Here is a 20,219-nt window from a genome sequence, read left to right as displayed (position 1 = left end):
TCTAGCTTTCTTTAGACGAAACTGTTGATCATAGTCCTTCCAACCTAGCCCAATGGAACGACTTGCACCCAACTTAACCGAATACATATATTTTAAAATATTTTGTGTATTTTCTAAATGCACATCAACATAAATACTTGTGTAAATAAGGAAAGCATCTATCCATGTGTTAATATCAGTAATCTTTTTACTTGGTGAATAAGTAGATTTAGGTATTTTGCTACAAATTCATTCACAGATCAATCAAATTGTCTAACTGTAGATACAAATGGACAGCTGATTATCCAATTATTTTGTCCTGAGTTTTTTGTGAAACATTCAAACCTAGATTATCATTTATGCTAATTACTGGCAAAATATAAGAACCTTATGTTATACCTGAATTCGATTGTTGCATTTCAATGGTTGAATCAGGAGATGTAACAGAAGCTGGAGAGTGAATCAGGTCATGGACAGTCTGAACAACTTTATTCCTAAGTTCTAAGTCATCTGAGCTGAAACTTGATTGGAAGTATGCTGTCCAACGACATTGTTAGATCTGTTTCCCAACTGTGTTGGTACGTCCCTCTGCTGTACTCTTTGGTAAATAACCCCTTCGGACTGCTGACTATCACTAAAAGATGCTTGCTACCTAGACCGTAACCTTTTCTTGGCTGCGTAAGGACTTTTAGACGATCTCTGTGAAATACGCACTATTTTCCCCATTTTTGTAGAATGTTTGTTTTTTTAAAACTGAAAAAATACTACAATAATATTAGTGAAAATCGTTTGAAACAACATTTGTTAAATCATACAGAACCCAATTTTCTACGTCTTCTCTTTGCTGAACCGTGGTAAAGAAAGAATGACGTCACAGTTATCAAGGTTAAAATAATCAACTTATAATACATTTATTCCACAACGTGTGCAAAGCCAGACAACTCCCAAACCCACTTTCCTCCGATAACAGGATTTATTCTTCATAGGAATAAATGTTATTCTAAAATTGTATTATCTAGCTATGTCGGTCTTTCTACTGAATCAAACTGTAAACCAAATATATAGTGTAAATTTCGTTGATTCAAACTAAAATCTAATAAATGATCTGGATGATTAATTATATTTAGTATAACACACGAATATAACAGAAACAAAATAAGATTTACAACTACAAACGTTAAGACATTTGACAAATTCCGATGAGAATAACAAATATAACATTAAAACTAAATACCGAATTTGGGATTGAAAAATATAGTGACACGCCTTATAGCAATGCGAGATCACACTCAGCAAAACATTCACAATCGGGAATAGGTCATGGTTAGTAATTAAAAGATCAGACGACGCAATGACAAACCACTATCTAAAACATGGTAAAAATGTCCTTAGTTAGTTTGAACAAAGACATATCGTATGGATCAACCAATTCGTGTTGGTGTATAATTCTTTAAATTGTTGTTATATATTTCGGAAATTAAATAGGATTCAAAGTATAATATAAGTTTTAGTGACAGAAAACAAACAAAATAAAACTAGAAGACTTATAGAGATCCACAAAGGGTAATAAGCCACAGCCAACTGTCCATACTATTTGATATTCTAAACTGGCTTGAGTCTACGCAAGATGTCAATAGATTCAGCTATCAACAAACTCCCCAAATCCACACATTGACACATAATAACTTAACAGAACACTTCATCTGATTCCCGACCTGTGTCATGCAAATGCCTATGTTTCGTTTTGTTTTATTATTCAAACATTCAAGGGGAAAATAAAAGACACATAGAATACATACATTATCAGTAAGTGAAGTAAATAAACTTAGCTCTAAAGTGAAAAAACATAAGCAAGCACATCGATTATATCAAATACAGTATACAGGTTTATTACATGACTATAAAATTTCTGTTTTCTCATTAACTAAAAGTAAAGGAAATCCGTTTTATTATAAAACGTCATATTCACCGCTGCAAAAATTACGAGAGGTTAATATAAACAGCGTCTCTGTTCCTAAATATAGATTGTACAAGGTAAGGGCAATGACGTAGGTTTTTTACGTTAGGTAAATTCTCGTTTTTTCTTTCTTTTCTTGTTTTCGGTGAATTTTTTATTTTTAGTGTATTTATTTTTAGTTATTTTGTTTGACTGAAAAGCACAGATTTTATTTAGTATAAAAACAGTTAGCAGTTTTAACAGTATATAGAGAAAATATTAGAAAAGTCATTTAAAAATAGAAATTATTGACTTTCGATTACAGTTGATTCACAGATTTGTCAACCCAAGAGATAATGACATCCACACTCGACCGTTGTCCTCCGTGGATATCATATTTCTTGGGTTAATAAAATCATTGTATCAACCTCATTAAAAGTCAATACTTGTATAATAGTTACTATAAATAAGCTGAGGCTGATGGAACATATTTGTTAAAATAAAATAATGCCATACAAAACAAGTTTGGCTGAACTTCAGAGTTTAATATTATTTAAAGAAAAGATATTTTCTAGGGCGATATCAACAATATAAAAAGTAACACTATTATAAAATTAAACGCCAAAGTTAATTAAAAACGGATGGTTTCTTATCAAATGACAAAATCAAAAGATAAAACACATGACTAGAATCGAAAACAACTGCCATATTTCTGTACATAGCTTCCTTACTTTTAATATAGTTGATTTAACCTGGTTTTATTTTTTGATATGAGCAATAGATACATATTAATGCTATAATGGTTATATCTTGATATAGCAAAATCGGCTAGAAATTCCATAAAATATAAGATTTAGTGGTTGCTTATTTCTAGGGAAATGCAAAGTATATTTCTTAAATCTTATATCTTTCAATGTGAAGTTAAGTATTAACGTTGTGTAGATATTGGAATCTTCCATGGAACCTTAATATGACACAGACAAAGATAAGAAATAACATTTGCACAGTAAAATAAAGAATATTTTATTAAGTGAAATTGACTGTTTATTTGATCTTTTATATTCCAAATTAACACAAGTACCTGGAACAACAAAAGTCTTAAGCAATAATCTTGATGAATGCCACAGTTAGGTAAATCTTAATTTCAATGCTTTTACATATTGTCATGTTTTCTCCTATTTTTGAGTGTGAATTCACATTACTATAAGACGTGTCACGGTATTTTCTATCCCAAATTCATGTATTTGGTTTTGATGTTATATTGGTTATTCTCATCGGATGTTGTCTAATGCTTATTCCGTTGCTGCGTGTGTTACATTTTAATGTTGTTTCGTTGTTCTCCTCTAATATTTAATGCGTTTCCCTCAGTTTTAGTTTGTTACCCCCATTTTGTTTTTTGTCCATAGATTTATGAGTTTTGAACAGCGGTATACTACTGTTGCCTTTATTTACAATGTTTCGTCCCCGCGGGTATCAGCACCCCAGTAGTCAGCACTTCGGTGTTGACATGAATATCAATTATATGGTCATTTTTATAAATTTCCTGTTACAAAACTTTGATATATTCGAAAAACTAAGGATTTTCTAATCCCAGGAATATATTACCTTAGCCGTATTTGGCACAACTTTTTGGAATTTTGGGTACTCAATGCTCTTCAACTTTGTACTTGTTTGACTTTATAACTATTTTGATCTGATCGTCACTGATGATTCTTGTGTAGACGAAACGCGCGTCTGGCGTATCAAATTATAATCCTGGTACCTTTGATAACTATTTACACCACTGGGTCGATGCCACTGCTGGTGGACGTTTCGTCCCCGAGGGTATCACCAGCCCAGTAGTCAGCACTTCGGTGTTGACATGTATATCAATTATATGGTCATTTTTATAAATTTCCTGTTACAAAACTTTGAAATATTCGAAAAACTAAGGATTTTCTTATCCAAAAAATAGATTACCTTAGCCGTATTAGGCACATTTTTTTTGGAATTTTGGGTCCTCAATGCTCTTCAACTCTGTTCTTGTTTGGCTTTATAACTATTTTGATCTGAACATCACTGATGAGTCGTATGTAGACGAAACGCGCGTCTGGCGTATTAAATTATAATCCTGGTACCTTTGATAACTAATACGGCTTTAAAAACCATGTTTATATGTTTCACGTACGTAATTCAAAAGTTTCTGGAATATAAGTCATCCTATATACGACAGATGCCCGTTTTTTGTAGAGCACATGTTGTGAATACGAAACATCTCTCGTAACTGATGCATTTTGTAGGAGGTTGTTTGCATTTTTCGTCTACTGCTGGTTGTTGTTTTTCGTCAATGGGGAATTGGTTATTAGTTGACTTTATATTACGTTGTTAATAATATTATACTCTTATTATATGTAAAGCAATATTTGTTTGTTTGCTCCTATAATGTTTGGCGTTTAACCTTATTGATGACATGATTGATTATGGGGAATGAGACTTTTAATTTATAAAGTGGGCTTATTTCAACATTAAACAGACTAAACCGGATCAAAATTGCAATATAGAAATACCCATAAGTGTATTGAATAGTATTCTAACAATTCTAAACACACAGTTTTGAAAAAAATCACTTTCACATTGTCTCTAGACATGTATCTGTCATTTAGTACACTGTCGGTTTATGCACTTGAAGATTATGTATCCCTTTGTTTAAATTCTGAAATAAAAAAATGAATAGTTATAGGTTTTATAACGAGTGAGAATATGAAATCACTTGATATCAACTCCAGCTATTTGATTTATATTTATAATAAAAAGAGGTATTTTAAATAACGACAGATATTATCAAACGATATCAAATCATCATAAGTTTATTTAATTCTCTTTCGGTAAACATTTTCCATTTGTTGACAAGAAACGTCTGCTACACTTGATCTAGAATTTTGCATATACCGTCATATGTCATGGTATAGCGAGAAACGTTTTAAACTTCTTTTACGTTTCAGAATGTAATCAAACAAGAGTAGTTTGTATCTTATTGATGAAATGAAATATCGAAACAAATATCGAAAATGTTGACACCTGTATTGCAAAAGACTATGTGAGAAAGTCTTGAATAAGAGAAAACATTTTCGGACCTGAATCATTCGATATCTTATATGTAGTTCTAATCTGTGGTATGCAAATCAATAAAAAAATCTCATGGTTTTTACTCTTATATTTCTAATATATCTATTTCAATTGATATTTCCAGTGTGTATTTCAATGTTGTGATGTTACGCGCTATTGTTTCAGGTAAGGTGAAAGTTGGTATCTATAAAAACATGCAAACCCGCAGCATTTGTTTGTACCTGTCTTAAGTCGGGCACCTGATGTACAGTGGTTACCATTTATAGATGTGGTTCATAAATTTTCTCGTTTGTTTTATTCATACTTATATATAAAAAAATTATATATAGATTAGAATGTCGTTTTCCTTTTTAAATAGTTTTTACTAGTCATTTATGGGCCTTTTGAAGCTTGCTTTTCAATTTGAGCCACGGATCCGTGTTGAAGACCGTACTTTGATAAATATCTTTTTATATCTATAGATGAAAAATAATGTATTTGATTAAAATGTTTTTCATGTAGGAGGAGGTTAGTTTTTTTCAACAAATTAAACAGAGAGGATTTAAATGAGATATATAACATGTTAAAGAAATGAGTCCAGACTTTTAGGCATGACACATTATGTAAGTTGCCTGTTATATGATCGTCAAGGTTCTGCCATGCAAAGAATGGTAAATTGATGATCAATAATTCAAATAAAGACAGTTCAATCATTGTTGAAGACAATTTATTGAACTATAAACTTAACGTCTTTTTTCGAATAATTTAGTTGATGTCTAGTTAAAGTTTTCAAAGCATCACATACATTTTGAATATCAAACTATATATATATATATATATATATATACAAGACATTCTGTTAATATTTAAAGGGTAAGATATATAACACTGACAAAGACGCTGCTCCGATTTATTCATACTTTTTTTTTTTATACTTTTTGCGCACAGTCTTTCATTTGATGTTTAATTTATATAAAGACTTTATAATATCTTACCAAAGACGTTAAGATAGAAATCTGAGAACAAATAACCAAACATATTTGAAGCATTACATTGAAGTACCATAGCGTCGGTAAGTCTTATGTCAGTAATAGTGACGGTGCAATCATTTGGATTCTGAAATCTATTTTCTGACATTGCTGAGATGTTAGATTCTACAAAAATAATTATGCTGATATCTTTATAATACATGCATATACGTGTTGTTCTTAACATACACGAACTAAACTGATCATTTAATTAAGTATATAATGCACTATCTTTTCAAAGTTACACACACTTACAGTCACACTTTCGACATGTGTTTGCCAGTTTTTGAAAATCGACAATGACAATTAGACGCGCAGTTTATATTTCGTGTGTGGTGTCCTAGTGTACTGTCGTTCATTCATGGGAGATGTCCGTTGTTATTCTGTGGTTGGCAATGTACTTATATATTATGTTTTGTGTTGTTTTCTGTGTTGAGTGTTCTTGCGTTTGTTTTTACTGTATTCCTGTCGAATAGTGTTGTCATTTTAGCGAGATATTTAACATTGGTATATTAGCGGGAAGTTTTGATTGCCATACAACTATGTTTAACATTTTTACCACTTGTGTATATTTGTGTTGTTCGCACAATAATGTCAATATAATGAATTTCATGCGACTGTCATACAAGTGAGAGGTTATGCTAGCTATGAAATCGGGTTCAACTCACAATATTTTTCTATAAATGTCCTGTGTCAAGTCAGAAATATGACAGTTGTTATGAATTAGTTCGTTTCTATGCATGTTGACGTTTGTTTTTGTGGTAGTTTATAGTTTCTGTTGTTCCGTTGTTTTCCTCTTATAGTTGATGTAATTCCCATGGTTTTAGTTCGTTGCCTAGATTTGTTTTGTCCTAATCGGTTTACAACGCTCTTACAGCGGTATACAGGAATATGACAGTTGTTGTCCATTCGTTTGGTGTGTTTTATAATTTGATTTTATCATTTGATTAGTGATTTTCCGTTTTGTATTTTCCTTGGAGTTCAGTATTTTTAAGATTTTGCTTTATACTACTGTTGTCTTTTTTAGACATTCCTAAAATAGATAACACGGAATAGGAGTTCCTTCATAATATAAGTTCCAAAAGGAAAATATATTCTGGAATATTATTTCCACAGGAATAAATATTACAGTATATGTTCCTAACGGAATAAATGGTATAGGATATTTATTCCAACAGGAAAAGATATTATGACAATGTGTATAACAAAGTTTCCATTGGAACCTCTGTTAGGCGGATCAAATATATGTTGACAGATGAATACCATAAGCAAACATAAAAACAGACAACTACATGTTTAGAAATCACAGTTCCATTGCAACTCTTAATATGTTGTGAGATAGCCATATAAGGCAACACCAATTTAATTTCTTGTTCTACGGACTTTTGGACTCCAAAAATTGGGGCGAGCGAGCGACTTGAAAATTTTAATAATTTTTTTTTTAATTTGCAAATTTTTGAGGCGGAGCTTGAAAAGTAAAGGCGAACGATTATAATTTTTTTTTGTAAACATAAAATAGTAGGATTTGACAATATTAAAACTTGATTTATCACTTGCACTTTGACATTTCTTTAATTTATGAAGTATTTTTCCACTGTTTACCAAGAAATAATTAAATAATTAAATCTGGTCTTTGTATGTGTGACTGACAATGAGACAATTCTCCATCCAAGTCATAATCAGGTTGGGAACAACCCCTTAATGTTATAAATATCCCTTTTAATGAGGGGTCAATATAACTTTAGAATATATTTTTTTGTAAAAAACACTTTTTAGTACAAAAAAGCTCATATTTTCCCAAAAAACTATATATCTATCTGGTATTAAATGGTCCAAGAATTTTGTAATATTTCTGGACTTTAACCATGTTAACACATTTACTTTAACAGATTAATATTATTCAAAATAAGTGGACCTCTCTTTTAGAAAAGTCGTTAAAAATATGTTGTATTAAACCTCTTTTTGAGTAAAAAATTCTAAGTTATCAAAGTTTTGTATAGTAACACTTTATAAATCCTTGGTATTTCTATTTTCTTTTCTACAACAGTAAAATGACCCCTTGTCTGAAAGGGGAAAAGAGGGGGGTATTGTTCCACACCTGATTATAACAAACACAGGTCAAAATACGGCCTTTTACATAGAGCTTTGATCAATACCAAACAGCAAGCTATAAGGGACCCCAAAATCATTAGTGTACATAATTCGAAAAAACCAACGATCTAATTTATATATCCAAACGGGAAAATACCAATGCACCACACCAACAAACGACAACTGCTGAACGACAGATCCCTGAATCAATCAGGACAGGTGCATAAACAGCGGCTATGGATAGTTTTGTTTCGCCAGCATACAATATAATTGCAGTTGAAGGCAACTATTTCAGAAGTTCCTTTTATTTTATTCCAATAACGAACATTTTGTGATAGGGAATATAAGTAAGGGGGGAAAGAAACCTATGTTTTGTTCTGTATAGGTATTTCAGCTGTTATATTTCGGAGTACTCCAACTTGGGATTAATCGGTATCAAAGATATGTACAGTGTGGTGGGGTGCTAATAGGTTTAAAATCGTTATATACAGGTTTAAAAGACTTTGATCTAAAGACATGTTTATATCGATTTATAATATTTACAAATAAACGGCGCGGGAAATGGACATGATTACATTTACGGATGCGGGAAGCGGGAATAAAAAAAAATGTTTTGAAAAAAATAGGTGCGGGCGGGTCCGTCGAACAAGGAATTAAATTGGTGTGGCCTAAGAGAACAGTTTAAAATATAATGTCAAGTGTATCCATCAATAGTGTTCTTACAATAGAAGCAGGCAAGGACATTCGTGTAATAAAACTACGTTATACATAAACAGTAAGATAGATAATAGATTCGAACCTTTGAGTGACACACCATTTATATACCAGTGTACATCCGGAGTAGGGAATCCTCCTGCTTTACAAGAAAAGGTAGCAACTGTTCCTCGTCGACTCTCAACATGGATATCACTTGGCTGACCTCCCTCAAGCCAGAACGGCCTAGCTAATGTAATCAAAAATAGTGTAATTAAAAACTATTTAAAATTTTGACATTTATTTCTACCTCTCATAACACATATTGATTTGTAATGGTGATATCATGTACAAAGTTCTTTTTTCAAATTGTCGTTACTACAAATCCGTTTCCTTTTCCACATATGTGACCAACCAAATTGATTTATTACAGGGAGTGTGTTGCATATAGAAGAGGATTTGTATATTTTTCCAGACCACCTGAGATCACCCCAATATTTGGTTTGGGTTCGTGTTTGCGATCAGAGTTTTATTATATAAAGGCAACAGTAGTATACCGCTGTTCAAAACTCATAAATCCATGGACAAAAAACAAAATCGGGATAACAAACTAAAACCGAGGGAAACGCATTAAATATAAGAGGAGAACAACGACATAACACTAAAATGTAACACATATAGACAAAATCCCACGAGAAAAACAAATATAACATATATATATATAACATCAAAACCAAATACATGAATATGGGATAGACAAGTACCGTGACACGTCTTATCGCAATGTGAATTTACACTCAAAAATAAGAGAAAACAAACGACACAACGTTATAATGTAATACACACAGAAACGAACTATAATATTATATAACATTAATATGTTTTTGTTTAAGATGCAAGTAGTATTTTTCAATTGACGTAAAAAATAATTCATTCATTCAGCCATCATATTATGTTTCTTTTCTTAAACAAGTAAATAATTGGTGCTTTATCAGATATGCACAGAAAATAAAATACAAACCTTTGACAATAAGGTTTATCACGTGTTCTATTCTGTCACCAGTTGGATCCTCCACGTAGCATGTATATTTTCCTCTATCAGTCAATTGCAATCGATAAAAGCCTAATTCTTGACCATCAATGCTGATTCCTGTTTTGTTTTTCACCAACAAATTATTGTTATTGTTAGAAAATGACCATTGTATGATTGGGGATGGACTGAAAAGTAAAAAATATTTGGAGATCTTTGTGAAAGTACTTCAAAACTGTAGTTACATTGTACATCCTGTACTATTATTTATAGTTTTCAGTTTGAGTAAATGTGTAAATCGAAGTCACTTCGATATAATTTTATAGACAAAATGCAAGTTGAATACACTAGTAACCCGAATTTAACTTGATCGGACAAAAACGCATTAACGCTGTTTAAATGAGATTAATCGTCATTTGATAAAGATTGACAAAAATTAAAAATCATTTTTAATTTATTTCAATGCATATCAAATCATTTTAATGCCAGTCAAATAGATTCGCTTGCAGTCGTTCAATTTAATTCAAGTTGGCGGTAAGTTACGTCAAACAAATAGGCCACGCCCCCGTTAAACTATTTCAAACTGGTATTAATTCGTTTTAAACCGTGTTGAGACCCGAGCTTTTAACAGGTGAATCACTCAAGCAAAACAACATCGATGTATCTTTCGTTTATTTATTTCAAACTGTATCGACTTATATATTTAAATGCGTGTATTTTATTAAAGATCATTAAAGTCATATACTTCACAATTTAAACAAATGAATGATCAATACTCGTAACAAATAAGGATTTAAATAAAACAATAAAATATTGATGCACGGTTTAAAAAATTCAAAACTTGTGAATCTGTTTAAAATAAAATAGTTAGATGTTTAACATATTTTTAATTTGCCCAAATGCAGTAGATCTTTATCTCACATATTCGTTTCAACACTTGCTGAGTGCTATGAAAATTTGTGACATGTAAGTAATGTATGGTCCATTGCAATGACTTACGAAACTTTAGGTATTCCTGTATATTTCCGTTTCTCTTTTTCTGTCCTACAATAGTGTACTCGTAAATTAAATATAGACACGGAAATTAAAGTAACTTACAAAAATTATTTATTTTTCACATAGTTTAAATCGATGTCTCTTATATTTTCGGTCAACAACAAATATTCCCTAGCTGTATATTGATATATGAAATTGCTTGCAATAAAAACAATGTTGTGTTAAATAATAAAATGAATGAATATAATGTTGACTTGTGTTGAATTTAATAAACAGTTAAGTCTTGCACAACATTGTAAATGAAGGAACAGCCCAATAAACTTTTTAAACTGTAATATCGGTCACTGACGCGAAAACGAACCCTTTTGGATTAAAATTATAGTTACTCTGATTCAACCAAATATTTTAAAATCCATATTTATTTAAGATATTTTGTATACAAATCAACCAATCGAAAGTAAATCCACCATCTACGCTGAGTTTATAAATACATCTATATAATTTACTATCGGAACTGTTTACAATGTTAGACCAAAAAGATACCATACGATGTTCCACAAATACTGACGTATGATAAGCGCATAGCTCTCCATAAACCATAAAGCTTGGGGTTGATTTTTTCAAGTTTAAGAAAAGTTTACAAAACTTGAAATGCACCTTCTATTGCATCAATAAAACTAAATCTCCAAATTTCACAGCCATATAGCAATACAGGCCTTACAATCTTATCAAGAAGATCGTACTGACATTAATTACTAGTAGATTAACTAAAATAATTGATTTTATATTTTTATTAATCAATCGATAAATTGAAGAACAGAATGGAATAAAAACATAAATAAAGAAAATATTTTTTTACGCCATTATCTTTGACTATCCTACAGGTATACTAGCCAGGAGACTGTACAGTGGCGGATCCGGGTTTTGTTCTGTAGATAAGAACTCCCGTTTGTTTGACGAAAATATTTTTCAATTGGGACATATGGTTTGAACACCCTTTTTTCTGTGACCAGTGGTTGTCGTTGTTGTTTATATTTTTCTATAAGCGTTGTACATCAATCAGGCCGATAGTTTTCTTGTTTGAATTGTTTGAATTCATATTTGTAATTTTGGGAAATTTTATAAATGTTTAAGTGGTTAGGTTTTTACTCGTTGTTGAAGGCTGTACGGTGATCTAATTCATTGGCAAGTACACCACATCTTCTTATATTTATTCGTTAAATCATGTAGATCTTCATCAAGTCTAAATAAATAAATGATTTTGAAAATGTAATTATTGATAACTATATATACAACTTTTAATTCCAAATAATTATGTTTATCTAACATAGAACTATTATCAGCGGAGACATATACACACTAAGTCTGAACTGGTTTAAAAAACAGACACATTATTATTGTCACATGCATATGTAATAGTGTGTTTTTATGTAAAAAAAAATCTGTGAATATCTACCACTACTGTTACCGGCTTAAGAGATCAGCTGTTTTCGCGAGCTTTGAATAAACAAATCGAAACCAAAACAAGTACATAAAATGCATATTTTTAATCACAATCTTAATATAGAAACACTTAAATTGTAATACATATTTTTATGAATAATTCAATTTTTTTATTAAATCTTTGTCAATCAGGCATGTACAGCAGCATCAAGGGATTGTAAATATACACTTCCTCATATACAATTCCTTGGCAGCATGTATTCTTCTATATTGTGACCTTATTTGAACCAGAGACATACATATGTCTCTGTTATGTCTCATGTCTCTGTTTGAACTAACAGAAAAAGAAGAAGAAGTCTGGAATTATCGCTATCTGTTCGACGGTCTAAATATTACACCTGTTACCTGTTACCTTCTGTAAATCCCTCCTCTATCAGGAGAACCTGGAGTTCATCCAGTAAAATTTTGTTGCCTTATATTTACATCTGTTTCCAGTCACTATACATTTATCTTTAAACAATTTTATCTATTTACAGCCTATGAGTTTGGTAAACCTTACAACTTTTAAATGTTTATTTACTTTCAAGGAGCACACTACGCTTTTCATGGAGCGAGTAACACAGGCTTCTAGTGATTGATTCCACCAAATTTATGTCATTTTTCTCTAACACATGATACCACTCGAAACGACTACAGTCCAAGATTAATTGTATCATTTTCGAGTTACTAACGCAAATGTCAGTCCATGCAACGGTTCCAATCTTTGGTACAATAACTGTATAAAGCTTTGAGATAAAAATGTCTCTAATACTTGTTAAGGCAGAGCATACGACAAGAAAATGTTCTAAATGTTCAGTTCCTTCCTCACATAGCGGACAAATTGAAGTTTTTTGACCATTTGAAAATTTTGAACGGTGGTACTGTAGAATATATGTATCCAATAGCATTTTGATCTTATAACAGGCTTTACGTATACACATTTGTTCTGAACCAGCACTTTTCCATATAGAATTAACAACACCAATTTTACAGTTTTTGATATTTAAGTACCGTAATGACGGTTTTGATTTGGCTTCAGTAAACAGTTTTTCGGACCAAAAGTTATCAACACACTTTTTTACTTTCATTTTCCACTTGTATTTTGTCTCTGGTTTAAGTAAAACTTCTGAGGCACACGGCAAGTTATATTGTTTCAAAATCTTGTCAGCCCTAATAAACCAGCTTTTAGAGTTTTTTCCTTTTGTAGACAGTTGACGCTTAGCAAGATCATTTTCGACAGAGTCACTTCTGGCAATGGTACCAAACGTTATCAGAATCTTTTTGTGTAGAAGTGCAATAATAGGTAATTGACCTAAAAGTAGATAAGCTCCAGCGTTGGAGGCTCTAGCAGGTAAATTTTGAATTTGTTTCAAAAAGTTATTACAAAAGATATCTAAGCGGGAAATATCTTTAGCACTAAGATTTACAATTTCAAGTCCAAATAACAAACGTGGAACCACATATGTTGACCAAAGTTTACATGACACCTCTGGATTAAGTCCATTTAAACCATGTAGTCCTGAGCCCATAAGTGCGTATGAAGTCTGTCTTGCAGTTTTTAAACGATTTCCAATAATTGTTCTTGTTGCCTCTACTTCACGGGAGTCTCTATCAATACCAATATGTTTATAATTTTCTACAGTTTCTAATGTTTCTGAGCCAATGTGAAACTTTTCCATTTGATTCCAAAGGTTGCAATTCAAAGATGAGTTCCATATCATAACTTTAGTTTTTTCCTTACTTATATTATATTCTTCTGTCTCTGCAAAATGGGAAGTATAACTAATCATAGTCTGGAGTTCATCAGGTTTTGAAGAGATAAGTAGCAGATCGTCTGCACACATTGGAGTACCCACAAACACATTACCAATTTTAAAACCCAAACTTTCACTTTCTAACTTTTTTATTAGCGGATTAACAAAAAGTTTGTAGACAGAGGGAGACCATACGCTGCCTTGACGGACGCCTTGGAGTTCAGCAAACGAAGTAGATAACTTGCCTTCCCATCGAACTGCAGAGCTCATATTCGTGTACCAGTCATTTAAGATTTTGATATTACAAGATATTACAGTGTGTTATCGATCTAGGTGTTCTCGTTGAGGTCCGCGTTCTAAATCCAAAGCATTTCATTGGTCAGTAGATTTGCAATCTTTCAATCCAAGGTGTTCTCAATGGAGTCCTCGTTCATGTTTCAATAGGATAAACTTTATTGTAAGTTTTCTATACGAGTTAACAAAGTAGATTTTTTTTATCCTAAAAGACGGATTTTTCTACATGTTCTACAATAAATTTGTACAACGAATGAATATTGTTTAATGCATAAATGTCCAGGTCTAGATCGAACTTGCTTTGCTTGATCGAAAGTACGAATACAGCATAGAAAAATGACAGATTTATATTAAAACTAGAACGTTCAAGAACAGTTAAAGAGATCATCACATTTTTTTTATTGTTAGTTATTTTGTACAAATATAACTAATGCGAACCCGAAGTTGTGAAATAGCACGTGAAATCACAACTAAGCGTGAATTCTTTGGAAAAACGATGGTTCTATGAATACCTATTGTCAATTTCAAGTTCTGTTTCGACATCATTGTAATATATGCCACTGGACGTTAAAATTCAATTCCTAATTTCGTCTTCGTCAAATAGTGCTGTTGGTTTCTTTTTATTATTATTACATACTAGTATACATGAATACACCACAAGTTATTCCTATGTAATGTCATTTACTAGATATTTAGTGCAAAGTAAATTTCAAAAAATGTAACTTTTAACTGTAGTCCGTTTGACATCAATGTATCATAAAAGTACGGAGGCTAGGATTTATAATTCGGCTAGTCTGGATGACTTCGTGCAATACCCCCGCTCCGTATTCATTATAGTTTAAACATACATAATTTAAATTTTAGATCCTTTAGTTTGAATATTATATAGATATGATATTAAAATTTCGTATAGCTTAGTTCAACCTGCAACACATTTTATTTGATGTCACCAATGGTAAACATGTAAAATAAAACAATAACTTACTATACCAATATAAACTTTTGTTGTATGGAAATACAAACCGAAATCACTACTAGACTAGGTGTTGACACGCTCAAATTAACAAAATTGTGTTTAAAAAAAAAACAATGCACCAAATAGATTTCATAGGATTTAGTTTAACATTTTATTTAAACCAGTTCAAGGAATGTATTACTTGACAAGACTGAACAATTAAAATGTAGGACAAATTCGGCTTACAACACGAACTTTGTTCAAAGAATAGTACCAAACATGTGACAAAATGACGGGTATGTAACAGAGGTATTGCAATCACTGAGGGATTGGTGGATAGTTACTGTTTGTTCAACATTCAGTGACAAGTATCTCACGTGCATATTACAATACCTTATTAAACTAACTTGGGCAGAAGACAAAAGCGAAATTGTGACAAATTTTATTTCCTAGTGTTATTTAGGAAGTCAAACATGTATATGGAAAGCAAATTTTACTATTATTTATTGAACAAGATAAGAAGATCACTATTATTTATTGAACAAAACAAGAAGTTCAAAATCGCTAAAAGAAATTAAATCCGGTGAATGTCACTCCTTATTGCTGAATTTGGGTTTGGCTGACCTTAATTTCTATTACGTTTTAAAACAATTATTCAAATAAAATATACAATTATTTTACTTGGGGGGGGGGGGGAGTCATTGACCCTAAAAATAACAACAATACAGGCCTATAGTATTTTGAAGCATTTTTGAAGTATTCAATTATAATGAAACGTCTTATACTTTTTACAAATACAAGGAAAAAGCAAGTCTGTCCAAAAATGATTGATATTTCAGAAAAATGTATAGTGTGTTCATTGTAAACGTAAACCAGAATGCATATAGTTGTCTCTACTTATAACAGTCACAAATCATTTCTAGAAATAAAAATCAGCTATTTACCATTCATGCAATAATATTTTGTCGAAAGCGATCGAGATAACCTTATCAGGTAATTCAAATTATCGGACACTTAATTTTTCCAGAACATGTTATAGTTTATATCCGAGCCATACAATACATGTATTATATTTGGCATAGTCCCAGATTATATTCTCTGTTAATATGCATTCTTCATTTAAAGTCTTGTTTTTCTTATAACACTTTACATCGTATATTAGGGGCACTGCCGAAAATAATCTTTCATAAAGCAAATCTAAGTTTTAACCTTTAGAACTTGTATGTCTGATAATTTGCTCACATGACAAGAAATTTTACAATAAACATTGGTCACGCACGATAGATTCTGGAATAAGACACGTGCCGTTACAATAGCCAGTTTACATGCATCAGCGCACACATGTTTGTCAGTTGATTGGAGGAAAGTTACCGCAAACCACGCCTACCTTTAACTTATACCCAATCAAACGCCTTTGACATAAACATAAATAATACATGGGTAAGATTACAGAGGTTTTGTTGCGTATTCAATATTTGAAAAAGTTTAGACTCTTAATTCAAACTTAAAATGATAGAATATGCTCGTAATGCATTTTCGCAATTTACAATAAATTTAATTTTATACATAATTTCACCTACCTAGTGAGGAAAAATACAAAGGAGTAGGTTCAGTAAGACCCCTTTTTGGCTCCGAAATATAGCAGTTTAACAAAGTTGTGATAATGTAATCGTTAAGCTATTTATTGGAAAGTAGAATGATTCTGCTACATAAATATGGGCTGTTTTTGACAATATAATGCACATATATCGGGTACTAGCATCATAAAGTCATGCTAAATTACTGAAATCTTCACAATTTTAGCATTTTAGTTAAATTTTAGATGGTTTCTGTCTAAAATCAGAGTGGCCGCATTCGTGTTCATTCATAATATTGAAACTTAAGTTGTATTTGATGATAATACATAATATATATAAAGGTTGAGGATGAACACGGATGCGGCCACTTTCATTTTTGACAAAAACCATCTGAAAAGTGACGATTTTTGGCAAATTTGATAGATTTTTTATATTCAAGCTTGAATCGGGGCGTTTTTAATGACTAAATCAGTTAAAATCTTTAACAAAAATTGAAATAGACACTTAAGTGTTTTAAAAGTGTCTAAAATATTTGGTCAGATGAACTTGAAAATTGAGGCCAAAATCGGCCCTTACCGGACCAACTCCTTTAAAAAAAAATTGCAAATTACAACTATTTCGAATTAAATTGTAGTGATAAATGGGTATCAAAATGTTTAAAACAAAAAACCAAAGACCAGTTTCAACAAGAATGCTTTGTTTTAATTGCAGAATCGCATAAAACTTAATGTTGTCGTATTTTCAAAAAGAATTAACAATTTGAAAACTGCTTTTCATTTTTACCTTACTAAATTCATATATTACGCAAATACGCAGATGTGGTAGTCGCCGCTTGCCGCTTTAGTCTAGAAGGTGGTAGGATTTACACAGAGAAGACAGAATATGTCGTCTCTGTGACACAAACAACATTGATGACGAGTACCATTTCATTATGAATTGTAGAACATCTAAACTATAGAAAGAAGGAAATGTTTACGGAACTACTGTTAGTCAAACCCTAATATATCTTTAAAGTTGATTAACAATTTAACTCTTCAAATATTGTTTTATAAGAAAAACTATGTAAAAGTTATAAATGTGAAAGTCAGCTCTCCATGTTAATTTTATTGTATCGTTAACACATGCATGTAATAATTTTACCTTATAGTTATGTTTATGTATCTTCTTGATAACTAGTAATTGAAGTTTTATGAGAAATAAAGTATTCGTATTCCTTTAAACCATAAATTACAGTACACGAAGACAGCCTAAGGGTAAAGTACAAGTGAATATATCATAGAGATTATATTTAATCCTCATTCGTACGAGTTCTTGTAAATGCAAAACTCTGGATTTTACTTGGTTCAATGTTCAGTGGTAAGTATTTCATATATATGCGCAGGTCCTGAGACAGAAAATCGAATTATTCATTCACTTATGGTCTTCAAAAATAATGATTGCGTTATGATGGACAGGAAGACTTCAAACGTAAGAGTGTGAACTAGCTGTCAGTAACTTAAGTACTCTCAGATCTTTTCTTCCTAGTGTCTTTTTGTTGTTCTGGTAAACAAGTGAATCTTTCATTGTTGAAGACCCTTTAGCGACTATAAAGATGAACAGGAATAAAAACGCTGACCATTGATAATTCGTATTTTTGTTAAGCATTGACTTTGTGTGCGATTACTGAACCCGTGTACGTTTCCTTCATATTCCTTTATTTTCTATCAAAGCGTTTGTCTTGACAGTAAGTTGACACAACTTATGACGTTACGCCACGAGTTATCGTTCCTGACGTTATTGAATAACGTTCACACATACAAGCCAATGCAGCAGGTTCTGCAATCACAAAGTGATTAGATAATAAAAACAAATATTTTTGGAAACTATTTGACATTTCTATGGTACCTTTTTCGAGATGCAGAGTGTCCAAAGTTTTTATGCAATACGTAACGGTTAACTTTTTGACATAGGTTGCTTTATCGTGTTCCAGCAATTCTTCTGCTCATTTTTAACCTATAAAAATGAACGATTTATCTATATGTTCTTATGCAAAATAGACTGAGTTTTATCACTTTATTTCATTCTTAGTTTATTTTGCAATAAATATTTTTCATGATGCACGCTGTATCCCTATTACATTTTGTTTTGAAAATAGAAGTCTTACATGTATCTATAGAAACTTAGGATGATGTGTAAAAAAAAAAAACGGGAATTCGTACAACTATTCGTGTTAAAATGGTTGTCAAAAACACCGCTCGGGCAAAATGGAAAAAGGAAATTTATTTGGATGAGAATACGGATAGAATAAGGCGAAAAAGTACAATACAAGCATACTTTGAAACTCAAACGGAAAATAGTTTGCTAGCATGGAAATTCAATGTAAAAAAAGGTGGTTTAACATGGTTATTTTGCCGAATAACATTATATGTGTTCCAAATGTAAACAGTTTCATAAATCCGTTATAGTTTCGGAAACATTTTAAAAATAAAGTGCCAGCTAGACCAAGTTTACACAGGACATACAGTAACATCGGAATCAGGCCTGAGAAGGTTACCGTAGGCTGAAAAATACATAGAAACTTGATTCGAAAAAAACAAAATTAAAAAAATCAGGTCCCGTTTAATTGAGTCTGATTAAAGACAGTCCCAAGTACCCACTTACGTCTATAAACGCAAGCTAATAGTTGGGACTGGCTTTAGTCACTGAGTAAGACTGGTTCCGTTACAAAAAATTTTCTCGAAATTTACAAGCAAAAGACTGACTAATTTGTATTCAAACAGCAGAAAGAGACTGAAATAGCTAGATCTTGAAATCATTTAGATTTTCAATTCGTGGTAATTTCCGCTTGCATGGGTACTCGCTGGTAGTGTAGTTTTTTTGTGTGTGATTTGAGTTGGAAATGATGTACATGTACAAGTTTGGAAACAAAACGACTAAAAGAGAATTAACATAGTTGCCTTGTTAGGCCATGAGGGACATGTTGCTCATAATATACCCTCATTGTCCAGTGTCAGTCCACATTTTTCTCAGACATCTTCCCGGATCGGTTCTATTACAAAACCTACCTAGTAATGTATTCAAGTTAGTGTTAAGTTGTTCTCGTCCTGAACATGCATGAAATATTTGCCACTGGACGTTAAGCAACCAACAATCAATCCTACAATTTATACCCGTCACTTGAAACTTAAGTTGTTAAAATTTAAATCATTGCCTCTAATTTTTTCAAAGAAATTGACAAATTTTACGAACATTTAGGCAAAAAGAATATATACGTTACCGCTTGCTCATTATGGAAGTGGGGTAACATGAGACTTAATTTATAAAAAGTACAAGTACAAACA

At 31.7% G+C, this 20,219-nt stretch overlaps 1 protein-coding gene across 1 annotated transcript in view; it reads right to left on the bottom strand.

Annotated features, from left to right (window-relative positions):
- Positions 1-4,467: 4,467 nt before the first annotated feature.
- LOC143057772 (neuronal cell adhesion molecule-like) overlaps positions 4,468-20,219 on the bottom strand; it is a 38,400-nt gene continuing 22,648 nt past the window's right edge. Inside the window, exons 3-6 of the mRNA XM_076231165.1 lie at positions 9,833-10,029; positions 8,918-9,061; positions 5,995-6,153; positions 4,468-4,607 (exon numbers count right to left, since the gene is read on the bottom strand). Of these exons, the coding sequence (XP_076087280.1) occupies positions 4,585-4,607; positions 5,995-6,153; positions 8,918-9,061; positions 9,833-10,029 (523 nt within the window). The 3' untranslated portion in view covers positions 4,468-4,584. The remainder of the gene's footprint in view (positions 4,608-5,994; positions 6,154-8,917; positions 9,062-9,832; positions 10,030-20,219) is intronic.

This window comes from Mytilus galloprovincialis, chromosome 13 (genome assembly GCF_965363235.1).
Source record: "Mytilus galloprovincialis chromosome 13, xbMytGall1.hap1.1, whole genome shotgun sequence".
In the NCBI taxonomy this organism is placed as follows: domain Eukaryota; kingdom Metazoa; phylum Mollusca; class Bivalvia; order Mytilida; family Mytilidae; genus Mytilus; species Mytilus galloprovincialis.
The sequence above is the reverse complement of the archived record's forward strand: the minus strand, read 5'-3'. Positions and strand labels throughout refer to the sequence as shown.